We start from the raw sequence: 22,050 nt of genomic DNA, 5'->3' as shown, positions 1-22,050 counted from the left end.
CCGTGGCCGATCTCTTCGACCGGGTGATCCGGCACTCGGGCAGGATCCACAGCCTCTCTACGACGCTCTACGCCGAGCTAGTGAGTGCCAGGCCAGTCCCTCTGCCGCGGAGCGGGGCTGCGCCGCCCTGGGAGCGGCTGCCGGCGGGGCGGATGGGGGGGAGATGGGGGATAGAGGGCAGTGGTGGTAGTCTCGGTATATGTTTACGTTTTCTTCCCCCGTAGGAAAAACACTTTCCTCCCCGTGACAACGAGCTGGGAAAGCCCGCTCGGAAGTGCCACACGTCGGGGATGCTGACTCCCAACGGCAAAGAATACGCCCAAAAAATCCCGGTGAGGGGGGAAGGCGGCGGCGGCGGGCAGAGACAGGGCGGAAGGGGATACAACGGGGCTTGAGGGGCTGGAAGAGGACTCCGCGGGTCACACTGCCTCCTTTCTCTCTTCTGAAGAAAGGGGAAAATACCTCCCGTCCCGTCGGAACACCCAAATTCATCACACTGTGATGATTCCCTTCGGGCTGGAGATAGGCAGAGAGGCTTTTATGTCGCCGGAGCTTCATCAGTAATGGAAGGAAGAAGCTGCTAAGTTTTGACCCCAAACAGGTGCACATCATAGAAGTACTGCATATGAATCATTAGTTTGTTGTATTTTAAAAGCTGCATATGGTTGTCTATTCTCGGATCATAATATTAGTTCTAATAAGGATATTGAAGTAGTAGTTTGTCAAAATGACTGAGAGACAGACATCTTTTGATTTTGTTGTGGCAATCTCTGTGGAATGGAAACTTAGAACACACACTGTGTGTATGTGGCAGAGAAGTTAAATTAATCAGTGTCACTGCAAAGTACAAAAAGCAATCAGGAGAAAGAAACAACAGTCATTATCTCAACTGGTAAGGGGAAAAGAACAGCAAATTGGTTTAGACAGTCATAATGGCAAAGAGAAAAAAATCGTTATTAGTTTAAAGAAGAGCCAGAAGAGTTTCTTCAGACAGAGAAAAAGCAAATTGTGAAGTCAGGGATACAGCACTGAGAGAAACTTTTGCCTCTTGGAAGAGACAGACAAAGACAAATGTTAACGTTTTTGTTTTGGTCGTGATGGAGCGAGGAGCTTTGCCCAAGATGCCCAGAAGGTCCCCTGGAATGGCAGAGGGAGATGAGGCCTTGCCCCTGTTAGTTGAAAACTAGACAAATACAACTTCTGGGTGTTATTATATATAAGCAAATAACCAGTGAGAGAGTGGCCTTTAAGTATTGAATTGCAGATATAAATCTTAATTCTGCTGAGACTTCACAATGAGTCTGTTTAACATTATTCATATGATCTACTGCAAAGTAACAGAGCTTTATGGTTTTAATTTATAAGAGAGAAGAACTAACTCACTTGATACTGAAACTTTTGCAAGCCTGGAAAGAACCGCTTTCCCACTTTAACCAGCATATTGAGCACCATCAAGAGCTACCTGATGACAGCCTTAGCAAAGCTAAGCAAATCAGCAATATGGTACATGAGCTGAAGACTGGAGTTGAGAAAGTAACAGAAAAGGTAAGATTTTTGATGTAGTTTTTATTTATACCAGTTATGTGGCATGACTGACTTTGGGGAGGGGGCAGTGTCTGCTCCCACTTGGGCTTGAAGGCTCTGATCCAGAAAAACGCTGGACTTTGTTACAGATACAGGCACCTTTGTGTCAAAGGATGTGACTTAGTTTATCGATTGGCACATACATAAATGTCATTATAGATTTTGATATCTGACAAGTAATATTTAGTAATATTAAATATATGAAAGAAAGACACAAGTACAAAGACTAGAACCTTCTACAGCTTCACATATGAGCCACTTGACCTTTCTAGGGTAGTAGAGGAGATGTGGGTAGGGCATGATAAATGCTTATTTGTTTTCAGTTTTATTTGGATTTACATTCTAAGTAATTCAAGTATCACTGCTGTCTGCTGAAAAGAGCTCTTTCCTAAGGCAATAATTTTATGCTGGGATAAGTTCTCCAAGACAACAGTGACATTGCTTAAGTCCAGTGCCAATCACAAAACAATTTCAAAACTCCATTCCAAATTCTGGCAGATCATATATAAACTATAGGATGTATTTTTGTTATTTCCATTTCTGTCTTCTCATTACTAGCTAGTAGTCCTGATCTTTGCATTTCTTGTGCATTCATATCTAAACTTATTTGTAGTTTTGGCTAAACCAATGAAGGCTGTGTGCCCATTCTCTGCAATGGCCACACTGCCAAGGTACCCATTTCACCACAAAAAGCAATTAACAAACTGGTATCTTACACTAGTAGATCACCTTTCAGCTTTGTGAACACAGGTGGGGAATATGAGTTTTAAAATGGTAAGTAGCTTATAACTAGGATAGACTGAATTGTACCCTGCTCTAAAATGCATCCCTGATTAGGGTCACTCAGAGCTACAAATAGAAACCCTGTTTTCCAAATGCAGCAATGGTTTTGGGTTAAAATGGCCTTAAAATTCAGAAGTGTTCAACCTCAAAGCCTGACCTTTTCTTCATTCTGTAGCTGAAGCAAGCCATCAAACTCTAAATTAGCTACACACTTTTTGTATATTTACTTGCTTTATTTCATCTAAAACACCTTTGAAGGAATTACTAAGAAGGAAAGCTTTGAAGTATTGACCTCTCTTTACTATGGACATAGCACAGGTTAGGAATATAATTACAAAAATTAAGCAAACAATGCAAATGCATTCCATATTTTGCAGCTGTGTTTTTCTGTAAGACAGAAAAATTCTAAACTTGCTTCTGTTGTGAAGCTCCTACTCTGAGAGGTGATCACAGTTTGCCCAGTTCACCAGGTTAAGCAGCACTGATGGACGCTCACATTAGAAGCTTCCCTTCACAAAGCTCATTAAAATAAATGGCTAAAAAATCTCAAGACAGATTTGCTATAATTCTTCAAGAGGATTACCAAACAGGGGTTCCTCTACTTAAACTCAGATGGAGCTACACCCCAGTATTCATTACTAGAATATCAAATCATTTCAGTCTAGTCTAAAGGTTGTATAGATACCATAAGGATAAAAAATGTTTTTCTATGTAAGGAGCTTTACATATATCTTCAATAAGTATGTGAAAGATCTGGAGTAGCACATCCCAACATAGTGAGGCCTCAGTTGACTTCTGCACTAGCATTTTCAAGATTCATTATATGTGTAGTTACAAATTATACTTCTTTTCCTGATTTCAATACAGATGCAGTCAATGGGGATCATCAGCAACTCGTTAAATGGAATGGCATCATCTGAAGGCACTGGTTTATCAATTAGTAATGAAGCAAACATGATGAGTGACTCTGACTTCATCCACTGTTTCAGGAGAGACTCCAATAAAGTACAAAGCTACTTAAAAATTCTCAAATGTAGGATTATGCCAGAAAATAGTTGCTGAGTTGTAATCCCTTGACAAGTAGTCTTCAGCATGTTGCTTATAAAGATACAAAAATAGAACTTATAAATCATCACATTTACAATAATTGTAATGGGAAAGTGGTTTTGAAATCCTTTGGCAGCTATTTGACACAGTTGACCAATGCAGATGAAATATTAAATAAAGCATTATGTGTGTGTGTGGGTTAATGCACCTGATAAAAAGGAGTACTCTAGCAGTAGATAAATAAATGTCCTTGTACATTACACTGTGACAGACTATATTATGGCTGATTCACACAGTTTAGATATATACATAGAATCCTAGAAAGGCTTGCGCTGGAAGGAACCTTAACAATCATTTTGTTACTATCCCCCTGCCATGGGCGGGGACACTTTCAACTAGATCAGGTTGCTTAGGTCCCCATCCAACCTGGCCTTGAACAGTTCCAGGGATGGGGCATCCACGACTTCTCTAGGCAACCTATTCCAGTGCCTCATTACCCTCTTGAGTAAAGAACTTCTTCCTAACATCTCATCTAAATCTCTCCTCTTTTACTTTAAAACCATTCCCCCTCGTCCTGTCACTATTTGCCCATGTATAAAGCAACTCTCCCTCTTTTTTATAAGCCCTTTTTAAGTCCTGGAAGGCCACAATGAAGTCTCCCTGAAGCCTTCTCTTCTCCAGGCTGAACAACCATAACTCTCTCAGACTGTCTTCATGAGGTTCTCATGGGCCCACTTCTCAAGTTTTTCCAGGTTCTTCTGAATAGCATCCCATCCTTCTGTCACGTCAACCGCATTGCTCAGCTTAATGTCATTTGCAAACTCACTGAGGGCGCACTCAGTCTCACTGTCTGTGTCATTGATGCATATATTGAAGAGCACTGGTCCCAAGACAGAGCCCTGAGGGACACCACTTGTCACTGGCCTCCCCCGAGACATAAGAGCCAGTGACCACAACTCTGGCTGCATCCATCCAGCCAATTCCTTATCCACCAAATAGGCCCCCCTTCAAACCCACGTCTCTCCAATTTGGAGATAAGGATGTCATGTGGGACGCTGTGGAAAGCTTTACAGAAACTGAAATGTAGTTGAAAGTGAGATTCAATTTGTTAAACCTTGGTACAAATACATCTATGTACTATCAATAAAGTATACTTTTATGTAAAGAAAACGTTTCCCCCCTTTTATACATACCCACCTGCAGAATATTGCTTAACACTGAAGAGTGGCATTGATGTTGATCAGTTCATGTAACTGCAGGGCCCATGGCAGTACATCATACTTCTTAATCATTTCGATGGGCTTTCACATGTGTCCTGTATGATCTAGCTCCTAGCACTTTTATTAATTTTGAATGCCCTTTTATACCTGTAATATCTTCACTGATTTTAGTAGAAACTCCTAAAGAAAAGGTTTTCCTGCTAAAAGTAAGTCAGAATTCTGGTCCAAATAGCATTACAGGGCTGAACATGGTGTAACAATAAGTCTTTTTCCCATTCCACATGCTGACACAGGGCTGGGTTTTACAGTAATGACAACAAACTCCCTAGAAAATAAACATGTGAAAGCTGTCAGATATTTTATGGAAATCACATTTTCCTAGCAGCAGGGGGGTACTGATGGCTGTGCATAGAACAAAATTTCTTTGCATTCAGATCCTGAATGAGCCATTTGAACAAGCAGTTATAATCAACATGGATTTATCTTTAATATTCTTGACTATTTCATCCCCAAATGCTCTTTTCTGGCCTTCCCTGATCTTGATGGTTGCTGACAGTAGATGGAACTCAGACAACCAAGAATGGAGAGTAAAATGCTGATGATTATTTAATAATGATACTGAATTTGGGGAAGCAGGGGAAGATTTCAGAGAAGCATTTATGCAGACCAGAGGAACAACCTTTTCAGTTACATCTCCATAACTGCCAATATTCTCAGGTATCTACTGTCTGGTGGACAGCTGACATACTTTTGCAGCTAGAAGCTGTTGAGTGTTCACAATTCATGTCTCGTGTCTGCTGTGTCAGGTATGGTAGAAAGGCAAGGGGTTACATCATGCCTGCCCTTCAGTTCCTAGCTGCAGTTCCTTCAGCAGTAAGATACTACAAATACATAACAAAATAGCAGCACTCGTGTGCAAATTTTGAAGACATTCTGGAAACAAAACACAGCTCCAAAGATAACAAAGGCAGGCTCCTCTGGGCAAACTAACAGGACCAGAGGGGCATGCCACACTTGCCTGCATCTACCTGTGATCACGGAAGATGTAGTAGCAATTAAGAGCTGTAGCATCTATCCTGTCACCTTGCGTGTCCGCAGTCCTGCAGTCCCGCAGCCAGCTGGCGGTGAGCGCCTCCCACGCCAGCGAGGGGTTATCGCTGGCTCCCAAAGCCTGAAGCGGGGCCGGCGCGCGTTCCTTGAGGAGACAAGCGGTGCCGTGGTGCAATGCCACCGCGTACCGGCAAAGACACCCCAGTCATCCTGCCTCAGAGGCCAGAGGTGACAGACACGAGAGGGATCGAAGACGCTGACGGAGGGAAGCTCCCTCCTGGACAGGCTCTGTCCCGTCCCATCCCGCCTCCTCCCGTCCCGCCCCGCTCCCGGGCCGTGTTCCAACAGGAGGTGGCCGTGGCCCCCATGGCCCTGCTTGTGGCGCTCAGAGCGAGTTCCAAGATCACTCAGAAATCAACCGTAATGACAGCTGAAAGGACCTCCCAGGGGTTGTGGCTGGCGGTCAGGTGGAAAACATGTCGAAGACGGAGGAGATCATACAAATAACTCGCCTCCTTCAAAGCGCTAAACCCTGGGAACACTTTTCAGCACAGAAATGTAAAAGCAGAGAAAATGAGAAAGTAGGTGGCACATGAGGAACAACAATGCATCAAAGTATTATCCTGCTGCTAGGTTGGGCAATGAGATCCCTCTGTCACCAGCACAGCCTGAGGGCATGTAAGCCTGCAGCTTGGGTAATGAAGCAAGTACTGAGTCTCAGTCAGTTCTCCCTTTCCCTATCGTGTATTACTTTAGCATTGATATGTTGCTGCACCAAACAGAGAGGTGCCCATCAAGTATCTGCTTTGTTTGTGACCTCTGAAGAGTTGAGCTTTTTAACTGCATTAGCAATTTGAGGTACTCGAACCTTCCCCAGCCCCAGGATCCCAATAAATGTCCTTCATAATACTCCACAGCCTGTTAAGTATAGTCTTTAAATGCTACACATGGAAATACCTCAGACACCCTACAACCATGCAGCAAGGTCACCCATCAGATCAAATCTTTGAAGTCAAAGTATTACATTCCTAGTTTTAAGTGGGAGGTGTCATTGGTATCCACCATGTCACTCCATTATAGCAGATGCACTCTATGCCTTACACCTCTGCAAAGTGTCTCTTACAAAGTACTTCTAGTACCTACTGGGGATTTTGCATATAATTTGTGCTCTCTTTGTTCTTTCTAAAACTAGTATGCATACATTATTTGAAGAAAACAAATACTACTTGATCCTTCACAAAGAAAAGACTGGCATTGTAAAGATATTTTTATATTCATATGGGGTGCTGTTTCTCATTTACTAAGTTTTTACAGTATGGACTGAAGAGAAACTTCTCCTTTAAATAGCACTAAATGAGAGGAATCAAGGTTATATGTGTTATGGGACAAAATCCATTTTAACTAATTGAATTAGATTATTTCAGATATAGTTCAAGATTTACATGTATACTTCTAGGTTTTTAAGATAGCTTGATCAGCATTTTCAAGTAAAGAATGTTTCACCTGGCATACTGAAACTATTCTAGCTGTGGAATAAGAATACTGATAGGAGATATTAAGAGATTTGGAGGACTATGAGACGGTGTAAGTTTTAACAAGCTACAGTGAAATCAGAATTTATTCAATTTAAAACATGTGTCATATTACAACTGTGAAACCAATTCTGTGTGAGCCTTGGTTGATCTTTGCCTCAGTGAGACATCTTTCACACGTATTCTGTTCAGCACATCAGCCCACAGTTTTGACAGCAGTTCACATTTTGTGCTTATAACACCATCAACTGAAAGAATTTCCCAGAGAGCACTCTGAATTGCATCTCCCCGTCCAAAAGTGTTGCTTCTAACACTAATGCTTGACTGACCTGCAGTAAAAGAATATGAGTAGCTCCCTTTCCATTAAAGGTGAGATGGAAAAACCCCAATCACCCCCACCATACACTGATTTCCTCCCAAATGGGAAGCACTGACAAATACACAGACACATGTACCACCGCTTGATCATTCGACAGTAATTTGGAGATATCTGCAATCCCATTTCACAAGTGTCTGGGCCACCAACTTTTGCTGGTCCTTCAGTAGGACTATGACTTCAACAACACAATTGGACAGTAAATTCATCCCCATGTGTACACAATCTGTCTGTTCCCCAAAAGGCTTTAGGCAGAATCTGAGCTGGTTCTGGGATTTCAACTGCAAGATAGGAATAATCTCCTGACATTACTGAACAGCATATAACACATGGCATACCAAATGTGTTCAAGGGCCTTCTGAGGGTAGGTATCCAGGCAGCTTACACTGATGAAAGTTTGTAACTGAAGGAAAAGGTAACTTTTTAATTTTTGTGTAATTGCTTTTTTTCTTTAAATCAAGCATAGGAAATCCCTTGCAAGGAATGACATGTAATGCAAGACTAGGACTGCAGTTGGTGACAGAGAAGGCAGGATATGCACAAGGTGAGATACAAAACTCACCTGATCATGTAAAATTTTATGATACAAGCTTCATCATACAGTCTCAAGTTTTTTAGCTGCAAATGTATCTAAACTTCACCTCCCAGATGTAATAAGGGGAATGTAACATGGGGAATACACAATGTAACAAGGGGAATGGTAGATCATCTATCAAAAGGTAAAACATTAAGTAACAATTGTATGGCTTTTTGAAAGATGTACAATACAGTTCAAAAGATTTGTAGCTCAAGACAAGAATAATCAGAAACATTCATGGCATGTATGATTAGAAAAGCCAGACTATATTGTCATAATCATCTCTTTTGCCTATAAAAGATATGAATGCCAGAAAGCAAACAGTCCCTATAAAACCATAATGTTCTCCAGAAGATTTTGCCTGTAAGTCTCTCTTCTCAACAAATGCATCCATAAATGTATGATAGAGAAAAACAGTGTTCTGCTCCCATCTTGAGCTATATAGCCTTGCAAATAAAACAAACAAAAAACCCACTTAAATTCATAGACAGATTTCCTTAAATCAGATGAAGCAAGCAAGTAATTTTAAGTAGCTTTAATAATATTATTCGAGGCTACTTGTATTATACAGAATACTGCCCTGTCCTTGATACAGACATATGCTAATGTATCCCTATTGGCACCAGCTTAAACAGGAATAAGTCACAAATAGGGCTACTGTGGTACACCATCTCCATAAGCACTTCTCTGAGATAGCTGTAGTGGCAATTTTTCCAGTTATGGGTCTGTTGCTTAGTGCATTTTGGCTACAATTCTGCATACTGTTGTTACAGTTTTGAAATACCAAAGAGATTACAACAGAATGCACTAACACCCTGACAAAAGCCACTGAAATTCAGAGTTAAGAATGCTGTAAGGTTTACCCATGGGAGAAAAGACAGGATTTAGTGAATGGAATTTCCCAGTACACATTCACATAAGTTACTTAAATATGGAATATTTTATAGGGTAGGTTGGTTGCCCTTTAGTATTGCACACTTTACCAGGGTTATCAGCTGACCTGTGACCATGCTATTCAACACTAATAGAATAGTGACACAGGTGAGGACAGATGGAGAATACATGTCAAAAATGCTTATGTTTATCCCTATGAATCTATTGTGTTATTTCATGAATTTCAAGAAGTACCCAAAACCACTTACTGGCTTGAAAAAAACAGGCTTTTTCTTATCTCATGCACAAAAGAAATTAATTGGTCTGACTACAATGAGAGATAAAAGTGATTCTCTATCAGTGTGTTTTTAATGAGTATCACACACAGTGCAGATGTATAAATCAGAGCACAGCTTTATGCTCTTCACTTCATTTTACTTACCATCAGTTCCTATTTCACTTTTAAGGTCAGTACAATACTGGAAAAAACACAAGAAAAGACTGAGTATTGAAGAATACTTTTTAAGTCATTAGTTTTTGTAATTTTAATGGTGTTAGACTTTAGCAAATTTTTAAGTCATAAACTAGTTAGCTTTACAATATTCAAATATTGTTAGTCTTAAAAGACTGCTCATTTGAAGGCTGCACTCTCCCACTCAATTTACAAACTGCCCCTACTTCCTTACACTGATGATGTAACTGCCTTGTTTGCAGTGTCTTGGTCAGGATACAAATACAGTGGGCTCTGTGATGAATTTGCTCTTGGAGGTGGTTGTGTACTAGTCAGTCTTTCAGAATTTCCTGGAGAATTCTCCCTCCACCTTGGACTTGTCTGCTCCTCAGACACTTGCCATACAGATGGGCACGGGGAGGTAAAATTCATGGTAGACTGGGAGAGGTAGTTCTCCTGAAGACCTTCTTCCTGGAGGCACCTGTTTGAAAGTACTTCTTTTTCTTTGGAGTTTCGCCATTTCATCCTTCGATTCTGAAACCAAATTTTCACCTGTTTGCAAGTCAATGAAAGTTTATTATCATTCTTTTCTTTAAACAACTTTGCTATAGCAAATGGGTTTTTTTCTTTCCATTCTCTTAGTTTCACATTCCTTCCTTATTCGTTGTTATAGTAGAGATCTGGTGAAGCTAGCTGACTGACTTTATTTGAGGATTTTCTCATCACTATTTACTACAACTGGGCCAAATATTCTCCTTGACTTTTACCACCTCCAACAGGTGATTATTTGGCTAAGACTGGAAAATGGACAGCCCAGTGGCTAAGGCTAGAGCAGTTTCCTATAGCAACATACTTCTAGACAGAAAAGAATTCCCAGAGAAAATTAACATCATCATTAAAAAAACTAAGCCATATTACTAGCGATGTGAAGCCCTCTTATTTAAAAGAGGCTGTAAGACGTACGACTGTCCCTTTTACAAGCATAGCTAAAACCAGCTTGGCCATATAACTTCAAAATGTGTGTGTGACATAGGACACAGGAGTGAGGATTTAAAGACATTTTGTCTGAATGACTACAGTTTTCCAGGAGTTGCCTAGAACCCGTGCGCTTTTGACAGAAAATCAATTTTACAAAAACTTTGAGTTGCAACTCTTTAACACAAGCATTCAAAGGCATTTATGAAATGCTGGGGAAAGCTTGGGGGAATATACATCTAGAAAGTGGTTTTACACAAAGAGAATAAAGGTGAGGGTGATCAACCAAATTATTCAGATCCTGTTCTATTTTCCCTTAAACATTTGCATTTAGGTCTAGTACTCAGATACCTGACAGAAGGACAAAGGGGCTATGCTTTCAAAGGTTTGAGAATCATTGCCTTAGATGGCAGGTACTGGTCCTCCAGCACAACTGGTCAGAAAATTGAAGAAGTAATGTTCATAGCAACTGTGCTGTTCTTTTCAAGAGGGGAAAAAAAGAGACAGATATCATCTGGTCTATCACTATCATTAAATTATTTACCTGTAGTAGTAGTAGTAGTTATCTGTATATCATGCCATTATTTTTCCCTCCCCCAGGCTCTCTTGAATAACATGACCACAGAAAATAAACTCAAGGAAACAACTGTAATATTAGGCATTTGAATACATTTTGGGAAAATTTTAGGCAGCACACTGGTGAGTGTAATTGAGCATTTCCATTAAAATAGTTTTCCTGCAGAGATTATATTTCTGTTCATCACACTGAGAAACACCACACTCTGCTTGTTTTGGTTTATTGTTGCAGTGCTTGCAACGGAGTCAATCAGGTTGCAAGGAATCACTGCAGACCACCAGATCTGACCTCCTGTGCAAAGTGGAGCCAACTGCAAATTTATATCAAATTAATGAGAGCCTTACCAATTTCTGAAAACCTCCAAGATAAAGATCCCATCACCATTCCTAGACTTTTCTGTCCCCCAGACAACTTCTGCCATTCATGTCTTAAGAATTTTCATTCCTGTTGCACGCAAAGGAACAAAAGTGTGCTGTCCCGCTCTCAGTCTTTCAAATGTAATCTAGAGGGCTGTGTCTACTCCAGCACCTTCAGAATCCCACCTATCAGCAACTACTATGTTCATTTTCTGCTGTTACATGCCCTCACAAACTTTTTCCAGTTTCTTTCAGGTTTTGTGCCCTTCAAGCACTTTTCCTTTGTTTTTATCTGCAGCTAGGTCAGGCTGAGATTCCAGATAGGGATATTACTGCTCAGCACCACTATTAATGTACCTGTTCAGTCAGAGCAGCTCACTGGAAGCCAGCTCAGACTCATGTGAAAAATCCCATGCAATGTAAATTGGTAAGTAAAGTGGGAGTATTTTAGAAGGTCACCCTAAAAAATTTTTCCTCCTACAGTATCTCTCAGCTCTGAAGATCTCTTTCCTTGTGCAGACAAGTTTCTTTCTGTAGGTATGGCTGCCTGTCTCTTGGGGCAGAATGGTTTCAGAGCAAGTGCTGTTGACTGCATTGTCCCTAGCTGTTCATCTGCAAGTGCAAAGGGCACTCAGGAGGGCCCTATGCTCTGTTGTTTTCTGCCTAGATCACTGCCTGTCGAGCAGTGGGATAGAGCATAGTTCCCTACCCCAAAGCTCCCAAGGGGGCTCTGTCAGACAGAAAACAGGAGTCAGAAATGAAATGCAGAGGTCATGTTTCTTCTGCTTTGTATTAAAATGGATAAATCAATTTCTGAATGTATAAATAGAGGAAATAAACCAGGAAACTGTTCAAGCACTCCCTGGTTAAAACTGCCATTGATTTACTGAGGTCTTTGCACCACGGAAGAGCTCAGGGCTGCCCCTGTGCTGTTCAATTTTCCTCCTTCAAAGCCATTTTAAAGATTTTTCCCCAAAAGGACAGAAAGCCACAGATATTATATCATTCCTTACCTGAGACTCCTTTAGACCCAGGTTAAGGGCCAATTTCTTCCTGTCTGTTTTACTAATATACTTCTGCTTCTGAAACATTTTCTCCAAAGCTTTCCTCTGGTCTTCGGAAAAGACAGCTCTTCTTAATATGCCTCTGCGGGACTTGGAGTTAGACTCCTGGGTCAGAAGAGGCAGCACACTTTCCTCTCCTAGTGGAAATAGATGAGAGTTTCCTATAATATCTAGCACATATCAGAGAAACACATAAGTGCTCTTCATTATAATGCTTGCAGACTCTTGTCCCAATTTTGATTTGTTGGTGTTATAAGTGTGTTGTAATGTTTCAGTCATGTTCATTAAGGACCAAATCCTCATTTGGATCTAGAAGTGCTGTCCGTAGTCAACACAAGTCTCTCCTTGACACGGTACATAGTAAATCAGATGAGTTCATAGAGGAACATTAATACAGAGCTCATGCTACTGCAAAATTCAAATACAGTCAGGGAGAAACTTCTCAACTTTCCTTTGCCTGTCATCATAATTGAGTAAACTGCAATAAGTTTTCCTTTGAGTTTATTTTATCCTTGTGTGAAATGTAAAACCAGATAAAAGTGGTCTCTAATACTGATTCAAAGAAACTAAGTAGGCTTTCTTTAGTTTTTTTAATTAATGAAAGGCTTTCAGAGTGAAAAATTTCTCAGAAAATCCCTGGTCATTCACTTATTCTGGAAACCACAGCAATTTCTTTATTAGAGGATTTGGGGAGTACTTGGACTTACTCCTTTCAGCCTGGTTTCTAATCCTTTGACATCTCATAGCAAGTCCAGGGAGGGCAGTTTTCAACGAATCCAATCACATCCCCTTGACCTATGCCTAGAGTGAATCCTACCCTGGAAAACAGCTCAAAGTTGGGGGACAGAGCTGCAGTGGAGAAGTAGAGGTGTTTGCATTGTCCCTTCACTGGCCTCACAAAGAGCACAGAAAACCCAAATCCAGATAAACCTCTTGCATTCCTCACACCAAATAAAATCTAAAGCCATAGTGCTTTCCCATGCTCCCTGTAAGCATATGGTATATGAGGAGCAGTCCCTGGTGAGCCTTGGTATGCCTTCATCACTCCCAGTTTCCTCAAATGCTCACCCAGGGAGCAGGACCAGAGGCCAGCTGAATAGTGCCCATCACCAGGCATTGGATGTCATAACTGGGGCAGGTACAAGTAGGCCAGGAAAAAGCTTCTCTCTGGCTCATAAACCTGTGCCATGGCTATATAACCACTGATACCTGCAATCTTTCTGTAGGAGTGGCAATTCAGACTCTGAAGATGCAAGTTGTCCTCCTGTTATCCACCTTCTCATATACAGGGGCCTAGACTGCTGTCGTAGCTTATAGTTACAGCAGATGGAAAGGTGTGTTGCTGTTCAATTTCTATCAAGGATCTGATAATTTTCATATCAAACCCAATGACAAATTCCCCATGAAAAGTAGATTCTCTAAAAGACTGCACATTTTTTTGGTGAAAAAGTCTGTCTATTCTAGTCAGCTGTAATGGATTGGGGGGAGATTAAATACGTTTGTCAAAATGATATAGTGCTCTTGAAAATTCTAATTAAATCCAGATGCAGCTTCCACAAACTGTTCCTTGGGGCTACATCACACTTTACCTTCTGTATATTATACATATATACACATGGATATACCTGTCTTTAAATACACACAGAAAAACAAACACACATATACTGAAGATATTGTAGTATCGTGATGAGAAACTGAAGTGTATATGTGTATGTATTGCAAAGTTGACTAACTACTTTTGTGGTGCATGTTTGACTGGTTTGATATGACATACACTACCCCTGCATCCTGCTTCCAGCTGTGACCAGGAGAGAAACAATATCAGAAGCTGAGCAAGTATAGAATGATTACTCCTTAAAATACACTGCCACTGTGAAATGTTACTGATTTATAGACCATTGCATTCTGTCAATGCTTTTCTTGAATTTTTCTACACTTCAAGGACTGGTCTTCATATTTGTCCCTCGTAACAGCCTGTGATAAAAAGTAATTATTATGATTTACAATGTTACATCATAAATAATCCTAAATTTATACAGATGCATTTCAATTTTCAAAATTATATCTGAGATCAGATACAAAAATCATAACCTACTGGTTAACATCCTGATATTTATTACACGGTGAGATACAGTAAGACTTCATCCAAATCAAAAAAACTATCTGCAGAACAAATGTCAAAATGCCACAATGGAGGTTTCTGAAAAGAGCAAGCCAGATTCATATTTCTCTGAAGAGTGCATAGCCCCTTCAAGACCCCCACCCCAAGCTCTGATCATGCCCATGAAGCTGGGGGCAAGCTGGGGGCTTTTCTTCCTCAAGCATGTTTTCTCCCTTTCTTGCTCAAATTTGGTGGATTTAGTTATCTTTTTCCAGGCAGTATCTGAGTAGTTTCTGCCGATTTGTCAGCCATTCTCAGGTTTACCGGAAGGTACAGTGTGGCAGCAGAAGAGCTGGCACCTTCTCTCATCCCCACTGCAGGAAGAGAGACACCAGGAAGGGAAAAGACATAACAGGGCTGGTCCTTGCCTCCTGGGCTCCATTCCACAATGGAGTTGTCAGCCGAGGACAGAGGATGCCAGATTATGTGACCCCTTAAAATTTGTCTTGCCTGGCTGATTGTTAACAGTCAATCAGCAAGGAAACAACCTCCTGCCAGAGCCCCAAGGCACCAATTAATTCCCATACAGGCAGTATGTAGGGTACAGCTTAACACCTGTATTAGACTAACTTAATAGGGAAGCATCTACACACTCTAAGGTACAGTTAAAAGATTAACTAAACAGAATTTAATTATGAGCAGGATGCTCACAAGCACTAGCAAACAGCCATTCGGTCAAAAAATTTGAAACTTATCCCAAACTGCCTAGCCTAGAGAATTTTTTTAAGAATAACTAAAATGCACTCCAACTGTTACACAAAAACTAAATTTCATTTTGTGAATTAAAGGATTTTTCACTACAATGGGACAGGCAGTCATTTATATATTTCAACAATTACAGCAAAATTAAATATGTCAGTTTGCAGCTTGTCACTCTGAACGTGCATCAAAAGGTTTAGTGTTCTGCTGACATAAATATGACTCTGTTACTAACTATTTCCTATGTTGTTGGTTTGATTTTTGCTTTGCTTTGGGGTTTTTTTTAAGTCTTTCCTTTGTATCCTAATATATAGTGATAAATGTCCTCTTAATCTGTGGAACAATCTTCATTTGCCTTTATGTCAGAGACCACCTTGAAGGAGCAAGTAAAAGCTTTAGTCATGGTTTCCATTTTTTCATTAGAATTCAATACATTCTAGTTAAATGGACAATTAATAGGTCACTTCCAAAATAGTAGTGTATCCGTCCTGGTTAATAAACAATCCCCACAATTGATAATGGGCCTATGTATTCACCAAGTCCCTGTATACACTCAGCTCATCCACTAAATCCCTTTTCAGGTAGACAGGGTTATATGGGAAGATGAGCTAGAATGAGTCTATAAAAGTCAGTTTCATTCACTGCTTTATTTTTCAGTCAAGTGCTTTAAATGGTGTCCAGAAAATCCCTTGGAATGTGAGACAGGAGAAAAGACTGGCACATAGAGTATTGCTTTATGGCCATACAAAAGGGCAACTGACCCTTGCCCAGGCCTTTTCAATGTGAAATGGTTCCTAAAGTTCATCTGCACAGTGAAAAATTGTGGTGAGGTCGCGTGTGGATGAGTAAAGTGAAAGTGGTGATTGGTCATGGTGCTGTCAGCCATTGTGGGAGAGCCGAGGCCATGTAAAACGCTCTGTGGGAAAGTGTCAGCCCCCTAAAGAGGTGCTCAGAAACTTGCAGCTCATTAAACTGCCAGCATTTGCTGCCTCACTTGTCAAGAATCATTCAACTTAGCAACTGCCCTTCTGAAACATTCATAAAAAGCATGTACTTAGGAAGGGTTTGAATGCAACTGTGATAAAAAAGTATATGCTAGAGCACGTATAAGCTCCAATTTTCATTTGGATTTGACACACGATTTGTGCTGCTGTTTTGAAGAACAAGGAAATGCTCCTTCTCTTTGTATTCCTGAGCCATAAATATGTAAAATTATGACTGTTCTTACATTATGGTAGGCAATCTTCCCAATCAAGGTTAAATTTGGTTTTGGATTAAATGGAAGTGCATTCCAGGTCTTAATCCTGAACAGATATTGCATGGTGGTCAAAATTCTTTCCAACCTACTTCTTCAATTTTTTACATTATGATTAAAAAAGAAAAACAAATTAAACATGCACACATTTGACTGCTGCAAAAAGAGTTACTTGTGTTTAAATAATGCTAGGGCTTCCTGAATCATAATTTGTCCCTAACAGACATTAAAATGCAGCACACATTTTATGATCCTTCAGCTCTTTTCTTATTTGCAAACGTTTATTGACACCGATTTTTAGAAGAGTTACTGATTTTAAAGAATTGTTTCTAGCAAACTGAAAACAAGGAGCTTTCCTAGGTTAGCTCTGTCTCAGTGTCTCAATGCCATTAGAAACCTCTCACAATTGCTCAGTGTACTTAAGTTTGATAAATCTTTGGAAACCCTCTGAATAGGATTGCTGTGATTTTACGAAGGAATTAGCCGCTGCCATTGCATCACCAATTAGTTTTCCAGAACACATTAAATCCTGCTGCTTTGGTTTACAGAATAACTCAAGCATTACTGATGAAGCATAAAAACTTACTTGGAAAAGCAGTGGGGGATGCAGGGTGCTGACAGGACCCACCACAGCATGCTGAGTAGAATGGCGGGGCTCGGAGAAAAACGTGTTTGGAAAGAGCTGAAAGGAAGGATAGATCTAATTGATTATCCATTGAGCTTAGGTGATATTCATAACAACAGTCCTCCAAAAAGTCAGTGTGTAAAGTCCTGCCCCACAAATTCTTTTTCCTTTTTTCAAGATGGTGATATTTTTAAGGCAAACAATGATAAACCAAGTAATTGCTCTTTAATTTAGCAAACTTATTTTACATGTGTAGCTTAGCTATAATACACAGAACTCTCAATATATTTATCATAAGAATGAAGCTCTGCAGATTTAAAATTTGCCTCTGTAATTGGTGTAATTATGGATTTTTTTCCCTAAATATTGGTATCGAACACATTGTTTCAATAATGTTGTTGAAATAATGAGTATAATGAATCTGAAAAAGTTATTTAAAATAACTCTAGTAAGCATGACATCCTAGAAAACAAAATCAGTTTGTATTCCAATGATGCTCAAACCAGTAACATCTTCAATAAGAAACCTTTATGAATAGAATGCCATAAGATGAACCAGCTGAGTTCTACAGGCCCAAGCTACAGGGCCTGATGGTCAGCTTAGTCTTGCTGGAAAAGTGCTCTAAATTTAAATAAACCAAATGCTAAAGAAGGCTATGTTTCACACAATAAAAAATTGCAAAATCAACCCACAGAATTAGATAATACTTGGTAAAATTTTTATGCATTTTTTTTTAACCAATGAATCAAAAGTCTCTGTTATGTCTAAAAAGTGCTTCCACATCTTGGAAAGGTCTTTATTATCCACTAATCCTTTAATTTTCTTCTGTAAGGCTCATAGGCTTTTCCATTAAGATTAATTACCTTTCTGCTTGTATTAGTCAACTATGAAAAATGGAGTGTTTTTTTCTTTTGAAAAAAGATGCATCATGCTTGCTAGAACTGTACACTCGCAAAATGTGATCAGCATCAAAACATTTACATCACTCTCCTCATTTAGTTTAGGGAGAAAATAAGTGGTTCTAGACCCAGTCCTGTAGTTGATCTCTAAAAATAACCTGATTCATTTTTTTTAAAAAAAGAAGTTATTGCGTACTCAAGTAAAAGAAACAAGAAATCAATAATCAGGGAGAAAGGTAGACAAATAGGTAAATGTCTAAGCCACGTTGCTAATTTTTAAAGGTTTTTCAACTGGAATTAAAAATAAAGATCACTCACAATTAGGTTCCCCAGTATATATTAGGGCACTGAAATAAGTTTTCTGACCATTCAATTTGCTGTTATTCCAGAGCAATAAACTATTACTGTAAAAGTCTAATGCTAAACAATTTTTAAAATATTTACTTGCAATTGCTGATAGATAAGCATTTTGTCAGTATAGGTTTTCATTGAAACTTTGCTGTCTGTAATGAAATATAAATATACTCCAAGAGAAATTAATTGCCTATTTTTGAGACATATGCTTGCAAAACATTTACAAAAATGAATGAATTATAGCAGGCATTAGTATTCTAAAGCTTCTTTTCCACAAAAGACCATCAAATGTGTAACCATGTCCTTAGAAACTTAAAAGAGTCAAGAATGTGCAGCCAAATATTACTTATGTATCCAAGGGTGTAGTGTCTAAGTTGGAAAGGATTCTACTAACTCTAGAAGCATGGGAGCTGCAGAAGATAAAGACCTGCCAGATAAAAACAGCTATCCTCCTGGACACAAGAACTCATTACTGACAATATCTTTTATCTGCTGCAGTTCCCAAAATCCCAAGTTAAGAGCTTTCCCTCCCTTCCTTGGAAGACACATTCCTCATGCCATTATCAAGTTTCCCTTACAGTCAGGTAAAACTCTCCACTTCTAAAAGTACAACTTAGTATACGGAAGGTGCTACACTCCATTCCTTTGCTTCCTTTTCAAATGTCTTGGATATTCCTTGGCTGCCATAATGCCCTATCCCCTTCAATCATTGTTCCAGCACCTTATTCATACCATACAATTTTGGGCAGACCTGTTGGCTTGTCCTTGATATTCCCTGTTGTGGTTTCTCAACTCTGTCCATCTCCTTGCTCTGTTTTGATAATGTCATGCTCAAAATGGTATGAGATATATCCAGGAGACACTTGGACAAATTGAACAAGCTATTACTTCAGATAGACAGCATGCTCCTACAAATAAAGACAGGGATAGGAAGGGACAGGTTTTCTCCATTCACTAAATCTCTCAACAAGGAAGCTGCTAGCGTAAAGGTCTGAAGATGGACCAAGGTCAAAACTTGAGACATTTTGCTTAAGCAAACTCCGAACAAGCAATATATTTCCATGGAAGTTGCTGGTTGCTCGCAATGATTCAATGCACTAGCAAAGCATCATGATGCAAACAGCAGAGATTTTGGCACTAATTCTGCTCAAGTCAAGGGAAATCACGAGTCTGGCTTTCTTGGGCATTTTACTTAATTCCTTCAACCAACTGCTGTCTTTTCTGCCTGCATGGCACATATCCCTTTAAGGCAGAATATTTGCTTAAGAAATAAGATGCAGGAGATATCTTCATGTAACTCTGAATTAAGACGTTCCTGAGACCACTTCTCAAGACTGATTTAAACTAGACCCTGAGGAATAAACAATGCCATTATGTCTCTCTAAGTCTATAGCCAACATGTATAGTATGTCTAGTTCATAAACTTCTTTAATGTGCTCCAGCTACCAATACACAAGTGAAATCTGTATTACTTATATCAAATTACATCCCTAGGTCAGGTCTACCAAAGCTGTTGCACTCAAACCAATGTTTAGCGGTTATACAGAGTTACATCAGTAAAAAAAAATGACACAATACAGAGATACTCAACGCTATCTTGGGAGTTCTATGTAGAGAAAAACGTTAATGCTTCAACCTAATATATCCAAGTATATTTTTTATCTTTGATAAAAAACAACACAAACTATTCATCACATTAAATGGCTTCCACTACCTGCATGAACCTGCATTAACAGAATTAAAATTGTTCAGAGAAAAATTATATATTTAATATATACGCATTTCAGAATTATACTGAGATTGTAGCTGTAGGAATGACACAATACCTAGCAGAGCTGAGGACAAAGCACTGCCTATGCTTTTTTTTTCTCTCCACGTATCTGATGGCAATGCTACCAATAATTGTTGGCCAAGATACCTAAAGCAAACCTTGTTTGCTGTTCACACAAGGCTGAAAATTGCTGAAATGCCAGCATATTAGTTTTGTATTTTTTAGGCCAGAACGAAATACACAGTAACCAAAAGGCAGCTGTTGCTCCCAAACATGTATAGTAACATTAACTAGGGGCCAAATCCTAATAGTTTGAATTCAGGATACTTATGTTTTTCTCTGCTTTGCATCTCCATTCCATAAAAACTGAGATTGTGCAGAACTAAGTGTTTCACAAGAGTCAGTCTTTACAGTTTTAATATCACACATGCATGAAAACAAAATATCAATGTATGCCTTTTGGCACTCCAAAAATTGTACAATATACCTTAAAACAAAATGTACTGGATCATAAATACAAAAGGATTAAATATCTAAAATAAAACAAATATTTTTTCTTACCAAAGATAAGTTCTTTTGACACTGTTGCTGCACACAAAATTTTAGTAATAATGCTCACTACATTCAGCTTTGTGAATAGAAATCATTTTACAAACAGACAGTAAAATGATACTAAACAAATAAATGGACCTCAAGCTCACCTACTGCTAAAACTCAAGGGAGCAGTTCAGATACTGATATTTTAAAATACACTGCCCAGTCTGAAGATATTCAAAAGCCCTTCCATTCTAAAAAATCATGCTGACAGTGGGATCAGAAGTCTTTTTTCCAACTATCCACCATTTTGAGAGTAAGGTTCCTAAGTACAACTCAGTTCAAACAGATATGTAACATTTAAAATGGCTTATTATTAAAGGTACTGTTTGCTTTCCCTAATTCTACTGTTGTGAAGTAACTCAGAAAATAGTGTAGCCTATAACTCATCAGGAAAGGGGGAAGGGGTGAAGGGAAAATGGCAACTGAGGAAAAGTAAACTGATGGTAAACTTCTGATACTACTCATACAGGCTCATTCACTGCACACACTCCTTGTCAGCTGGGGTTTTTTTAAAGATAACTGATAAAAATGTGGTATTTACCTGTGAAGAGAGATGGAACACCTCCAAAGAATGATTCAGAAAACTGCCTATAGCCAGCTAACAAGAAACAGGAAGGATGGGACCAGAGACCTCAAGCTGCATGAACACTTTAACTCTCAAAATATTGCTAAGTCCACACAAGCTGCTTTTCACAGTGATGCCAGGCTCTAGCCCTGGCCGGAAAATAAAAAATATTATCAGTAAAATTATCAAATTTCATCTGAGAACGTTGGATGGTTTGTGCCCACAACGTGGGCGCAGATAAACCACAATTTCCTACCTACATCCATTCTTGGCAATAAGTAAAGCAGGCTTTTGCAAAGCTGCAGGAAAAGTTTCACATCACTAAGAGTTTCCTGCAAATAGTCCAACAGTGGCTCTGCCAGCTTAGCAGTCCAGCTGAGCCACAAGCTCAGCTCCTGAAGCACAAGCCCTGGACCTCACAATGAGTCACAGCTCTGTCCCTAGCAGTTACTGTGTTTAGAGTGCAATATTCCAGCAGCAGTTGTGCACCCCCTAAAGCATTACAACCAGCTGAAGGGGAGCCCCTGGCCATGACAATGGTGCAACAGCCACTGCCATATCCCACCAAAGGCAATCATCACCACATGGACCTGGCAAAACTTACTGCAAGAGCCTGTGGTGCAGCACCCCTCAGAGTTGGCTTCCCTGCACTCCCAAGG

At 39.6% G+C, this 22,050-nt stretch overlaps 2 protein-coding genes across 2 annotated transcripts; one reads left to right on the top strand and one right to left on the bottom strand.

Annotated features, from left to right (window-relative positions):
• Window positions 1-2: 2 nt before the first annotated feature.
• Window positions 3-3,482, top strand: LOC103762986 (prolactin; the record flags this gene model as incomplete). Its single annotated transcript, XM_029963518.1, has 4 exons — window positions 3-80; window positions 225-332; window positions 1,366-1,545; window positions 3,235-3,482. Coding segments are annotated over 4 exons (561 nt in total), but the record flags the coding sequence as incomplete, so codon positions are not given.
• A 5,833-nt stretch (window positions 3,483-9,315) lies between these two features.
• Window positions 9,316-17,296, bottom strand: DBX2 (developing brain homeobox 2). The gene is made up of 3 exons (XM_029963516.1): window positions 17,167-17,296; window positions 12,415-12,602; window positions 9,316-10,045 (listed from the first exon to the last, which is right to left on the bottom strand). Exons 1-3 carry the CDS (start codon window positions 17,294-17,296, stop codon window positions 9,725-9,727), a joined length of 639 nt encoding a protein of 212 aa, XP_029819376.1. The 3' UTR covers window positions 9,316-9,724.
• Window positions 17,297-22,050: the final 4,754 nt, after the last annotated feature.

Source organism: Manacus vitellinus, unplaced genomic scaffold, assembly GCF_001715985.3.
Source record: "Manacus vitellinus isolate BGI_N305 unplaced genomic scaffold, ASM171598v3 scaffold_5_pilon, whole genome shotgun sequence".
Lineage (NCBI taxonomy): Eukaryota > Metazoa > Chordata > Aves > Passeriformes > Pipridae > Manacus > Manacus vitellinus.
The sequence above is the reverse complement of the archived record's forward strand: the minus strand, read 5'-3'. Positions and strand labels throughout refer to the sequence as shown.

Excerpts from the sequence above, each read along its gene's own strand:
- DBX2 (XM_029963516.1), bottom strand. The coding sequence starts at position 17,296 with ATGGATAATCAATTAGATCTATCCTTCCTTTCAGCTCTTTCCAAACAC. Across the intron at positions 12,603-17,166 it reads ATCCCCCACTGCTTTTCCAA|GAGAGGAAAGTGTGCTGCCT; the intron begins GTAAGTTTTTAT and ends TATTTCCACTAG. Across the intron at positions 10,046-12,414 it reads TGGGTCTAAAGGAGTCTCAG|GTGAAAATTTGGTTTCAGAA; the intron begins GTAAGGAATGAT and ends ACTTGCAAACAG.